Raw genomic sequence first — 6,000 nt, 5'->3', positions numbered from 1 at the left:
AGTCGTAACATTATCTTCTCCCTTGTGTTATTTTCCGACCATTTGACTTCATGTAATCTTTGATGGGTATTAGTTTTCGAATGCGATCCTCAGAGTCTCTCTGGTAAAAGAGAAATGTTGGACATGTTAGATTGCTCTCTTAAGAAATAACAAAAATAGTGATTTTACTGATAATCTTAGGTAATAAGCTTTGATTGTTGTTTTTGTTGTTTTAAGTTTCTTTATCTTGATAGCCGATATATGCCCGATTTATCTGGGGCAATATGAATGTCTTTCCTGCACGGGAATTAATTGTTGATCAGTCGAAACAAAAGTAGGCCTAATGCCTAATGATTAATCAAGTAATCAAATGTGTTTTTATTGATGCATTATAATACAACCTCAGTTATAATACAATGCTCGTAATTTTGTATTTCATTCACTTCCTATACTTCTAAAAATGGTGGCAGACATTTTCATTGTAATTCATGAAATGGCAGGTTAAAGCTTTTATTTAGGCAATATTCTTCCGCAATGATAAATTTGAGCCATTTGGATATTTATGTTTTTTACCATGGTAATGATAAAGCTATAGTGACATCATTTATGACAAGCCATAACAGTCTTCCCTGTCATACAATACTGATCATACATAGCCAAACTATGGATCTGTGTTAGATACGCCTGCGATGGTTACTGATTTCATCTCACTGCTTGCATACTGTGTGCTATTTAACCAAAATTAACGGTGCTTTTGACAAGAGCTAGCAAGCGTATCGACAGGTTCATTCAGCAGGCACTGCACATTTTACTATTTGCCTGCAGTGCTGCGATCACTTATTACACTGAGACCAGCAACATTGCTTCTTGAATAAAGTTCCCCAAATTTACTGGGTACTGGGTATTTTGTTATTTTTTATGTTTATTTTACTTTGGTGAATTATTTGCTGATGGAGTGTCTTTATGCATATATATATATATATATATATATATATATATATATATATATATATATATATATATATATATATATATATATATATATATATATATATGTGTGTGTGTGTGTGTGTGTGTGTGTGTGTGTGTGATGTCAGGAAAATTGAAGGATTCTTATTATAAGTCTGTACCATGCACATTTAGTCGGGGATTTCCGGGTTCTTCCTCCACCATTTATACTGGCCGCCATGTATAGCATTGTGCTGAAAAATCGCGTTTTACCCTTCAACAACAACAACAACTTTAGTCATTTATAACTCTTTTGTGTTGTTTAGAAAACTATTCGCAGCTATATATACAAGTCTGAAAAATGACTTGTGCTTTAACTCATCTTTGTCAACATTTGATCATAGAATATATGCATATTTATCTGTATCGTATATACTCTTTTTTATATGGACAAATTCATCTATTTCAAACACACATATTAAAATGATTATTTTCAGTGTATGGCTCTATTTTAATATGTTCTGCCTGGTGGATGATTTATCTTAGCAGCGTTAGTTTCAAAGCTTTGAACATCTGTCGAAATCATGAAAGAATTATTTCGCTTTCAGTTTCTGAAAATATTTGAAAACAAATACGGGTTAGTCTGCTTTCTGAAGTGATGTTTGTTTTTCTTTGTTTCAGCTCCTCGCTTCTTCATATTGAATTTATAATATGGGATATCAATCCATCGGGCAAGCTATTTTTGTTCGCTTTCTGTTCGCATCCCACGGCGTGATAACTGTATGGCGACTTACGATGGTGACAAAGGATTGCCGATATTGGTATTTGACTTGCACACTGATTTTATTGTTCCTTGAAGCGGCAGTAACTCTCTGCAAAAGACACGGAAAAGAGTGGAAATGGTAAAAAAATTGCAAATTAAAATTTGTAATTAGAAGTTATTTGCAACAAAAGGGAGGGTATGTATGTATGTATGTATGTATATATGTATGTATGTGTGTATGTATGTATGAACATTTATCTTTCGTCTAACGTGGGTATGTGAGAAAGCCTGCCAGTAGGTTCTCGTGGGTCGTTGGTTCTTCCCGGAGTTTTCCAGGGTTCTTCCTCCATGAGATATACTGGTCGCCATGTATAGCCTATCTTGTGCTGAAAAATGGCGTTAAACCCTAAAACAACAACATTTATCTTTAAGTGTAAAACAGGGAAATGTTGTACATATTAGGAAACCAAGCTTTTAAAAATTATTATTTTCCGAACAAATGTTCATCCTATTTAATTAAGACATGTCTTGTTATCGCTCGCATAAATTTCAACATATATATATATATATATATATATATATATATATATATATATATATATATATATATATATATATATATATATATATATATATATTAGACAATCTAATCACTATTTTCACTTGTGCAAAATAAAGTTTCTTCATCTTTCAAATTCAATGTATGCCTAAACGGCATGTCTCCTTTTGTCAACTTTTACATAAACCTATCGCAAAGAAACCCTCGACAACGGCTCATCTTGGAAGTATTATAATAATGAATCTGAAACTGAGTAAGCCGTCTCAGTAACCAATATGGTGTTTTTCTTGTTCCCTTTCTGGCTTGATTAGTTGCGGAAACTCTGACAGATAAACTGGTATTAGTTAGACATATAGTCTTAATAAGAACACCTATGTATGAAATACAATTCGTGCTGTTTCATCTTCCGTTTCTTCAGCTGAAATTACCAAAGATCACCACATCATGCTGACATCAGTATTTTGTATTTAAAGAATACACACACCTATAACACACACCTATAACACATACAGAATTAAAGGTAAGGCAGTGCAGGTCCTGGTTGTCAAGAACAGGATGAGAAAATGAATGCACACATTAACAATATATCTTTAGTTAAGACAACATGCCCACCAGTATGAAAGCTCATAGAACTGAAAAGTGTTAGCAACATTTGTGGAACCTAAAATTAATACTTCAAGACTAAGTATGCTTACCAATGCACGGTACCGTCAATAGACATATATAAACTAAATCATGAAATAGTAAGTCAAAACTTTTATATTGGGTTATTATGGGGGAGGGGTGTACACGCATATTTTCCGGCAGCATCTTAATTTCAGGTACGAGCTTTTCCAATTACCTTCGAAGTCTAGTCAGTGGCAAAGATAGTTACATTGTTATAATGATGATCAGAATATTACTGGCTCAAGCCTACTTGTGGAAAATAATATTTTAGTAATACGTGAAGTAACTAGAATTCGTTACACATTAAAAATGAAAGTCAAGTTTATGATGTATGATAAATGTAAATTACAAATACGAGGCATGCCTATATCTTTGAGACATAAAAATTACAAATGTGAGGCATATTTATATCTTTGATGACATCTGAGTTTTCTAATTTGTCGTTTGGCACTCTAAGGGCTCGTCTAGGGCTGTATTCAAACCGCCATAACTAATACCGACTACTCAAATTGGTTTGAACGTATGAAATTCATGTGTAACAGCTAAGATTGTAGCGTGCCTATAATCTCACAGATACCCTTCTAAAAGCACAACCTGAGTAGAGATGCTTCCTTTTATTTTAAACAATTATTGCGCTATATATAACCTTGAAAAACTCACAGATTGATGCGTGTAGCATGAAAGGATTTATGGGTGCATCTAATGCTGGCATCAGATAACCAAACCAATGGAGTGTTTTGAACGTTACAGAAAAGGTTAAATCATTTCGCTTTAATGCTTCCTACATTTGTGTCAAAGATACTTAAACTATGTATAATAGTTGGAATACATATCCGGAACTTCTTGCTAAATTAGTCGACTTTGGGATCATGCTGGAGTCTCAACGGCGCAAGTTTGGTGCCGAATATGATAAAAAGAGTGAAAAATCATTATTTCATATTGTGTAAGAAACCTTAAAATCACTTACATAGCGATCAGGAGAATTCCCATCATTTTTCAAAACTGCCATTGTAAAGCCTCTGCTGAAGAAACCAACACTAGACCATAACGATTTAAAGAACTACCGCCCAGTTTCTAATCTCCCGTTCATATCAAAAATCTTAGAAAAGGTTGTTCTATCCCAGCTTGTATCTCATCTGAATTCAAACAGTCTTTTTAGCAATGTACAATCTGCATATCGCCCTTGCCACATTACTCAAACTACTCTTCTAAAAGTAGTTAATGATATTCTCTCTGCCTTGGATAGCGGAAAGATTACAGTTCTCACCCTCCTTGATTTGTCTGCAGCATTTGACACAATAGACCATGATATATTACTTCACCGTTTCCAGCATGTATTTGGCATTCATGATACAATCTTACTGTGGTTCAAGTCCTACTTGGTCAACAGGACACAAATTGTGTCTGCAAATGGAATACACTCCAGCCCAGTTGATCTATGTTGTGGTGTTCCTCAGGGGTCTGTTCTTGGACCCGTTCTCTTCATTATATACACTCAGCCGCTCTCAAGTGTCATAGATCATCATCCAGTGTCTCACCAATTGTACGCTGATGACACCCAAATATACAAATCTAGCCAATAAAACTGAAGTTGATGATACCATCCAAATTGTAGAGAGGTGAATTTCTGATGTGAAATCATGGATGACATGTAATAAGCTACAGATGAATGATGATAAAACTGACGCCATTCTGATTACAGCACAAAGACTTTTTCATTCACATCCTTTACCTCAAACAATAAATATCAGCAATACCAACATTAAATTCACACAATCAGTACGAAACCTAAATGTTACTCTGGACAGTACTCTCACATTGCACCAACATGTCATGAACATATGCAAGGCTGCATATCTTGAGCTGAGACGCATCAGCTCAATTCGCAAATATCTTTCAGCTGATGCCACTAAAACACTTGTGTGTTCATAAGTACTTTCAAGACTGAAATATTGTAACTCAGTTCTGTCTGGTTGATCTAAATATCTACTCCAAAAACTTCAAAACGTTCAAAACACAGCTGCTCGGATCATACTTAGAGTACCACGATCAGAGCACACCTCCCCGCTGTTCTGTACCCTACACTGGCTATCGATTCGATCCAGAATAAAACATAAAATTTGTTCTCTGTGCTACGTTTCACTGACGTACTCTAGTCCAACATAACTATCCGACCTCACCCACGTGTGCACACCAGCAAGATACTTACTTTCCTCTTCTGACAATCATATACTCATTATTCCTACTATGAAAACAAAGTCATATGGACAGCGTTCTTTTGCATACCAGGGCCCAGCAGCGTGGAATGAATTGCCCACTGAACTTAGACACAAAGACACAGTGATCACATTCAAGAGTGCACTCAAAACTCACTTATTTCGACTGCAAGAACAAACTTGAAGACCTAATATAATGTTTCCTACCTTAAATATTCTCAGCATGTCTTTTTCCTATGTTTTCTAATTTCATGGTGTATGTGTTTGTAATCATATCATTATACATGTTTTTTTTAATTATCTTATAGGTGTTGTCTAATGTTGTAAAGTGCTTAGAGCTTCTAAAGATTAGGCGCTATACAAAGTCCTCATTATTATTATTTAGAGTCTGACTTCGCTACTAGTGATAACGAAGACCTAAAGTATAAAGATACCCACAGCAGTAATATAGTGATACCAAAATGGGCATTATTTTATGAAACCCTTTCCAAGTCGAGTAAAGTAAAATCCATACCTGATATATAAACAGTCCAAAAAAGTTATTGGATTGGACGCTGCCACTACGATTACTACAAATTAACATTAACTAGAGCTACGTGTTGGCCTCAGTGCTCCATTATGTCGTACAGGCAGTATCAGAGTAATGACTTCATGAGCTTGTCTGTTTAAGAGGATTTGTTGGCGATAATTACCTCGTGCAGTCAAAGACTTAATGAACATATAATTGTAGACGCGCCTGACCCCGCTGAGCAAAAAGAAAAAAGAATAAATTAAATAATAGCCAGGATTGAAGCAATTGTAATTTCTATCCCAGGTATATCAAAACAATAATACCAAAGTTTCTCAATTAGGCTATGATTTCCGTATTT

At 34.9% G+C, this 6,000-nt stretch overlaps 1 protein-coding gene across 1 annotated transcript in view; it reads left to right on the top strand.

Moving 5' to 3' along the window:
- Positions 1–1,638: 1,638 nt before the first annotated feature.
- Positions 1,639–6,000, top strand: part of LOC149781405 (transmembrane protein 26-like) — a 39,412-nt gene continuing 35,050 nt past the window's right edge. Inside the window, exon 1 of the mRNA XM_089934746.1 lies at positions 1,639–1,829. Coding sequence (XP_089790872.1) covers positions 1,639–1,829 — 191 coding nt within the window. The remainder of the gene's footprint in view (positions 1,830–6,000) is intronic.

The sequence above is a fragment of the Sinohyriopsis cumingii genome, chromosome 15, assembly GCF_028554795.1.
Source record: "Sinohyriopsis cumingii isolate HCF-2022 chromosome 15, ASM2855479v2, whole genome shotgun sequence".
In the NCBI taxonomy this organism is placed as follows: domain Eukaryota; kingdom Metazoa; phylum Mollusca; class Bivalvia; order Unionida; family Unionidae; genus Sinohyriopsis; species Sinohyriopsis cumingii.
This window is presented reverse-complemented; position numbering and strand designations above follow the sequence as displayed.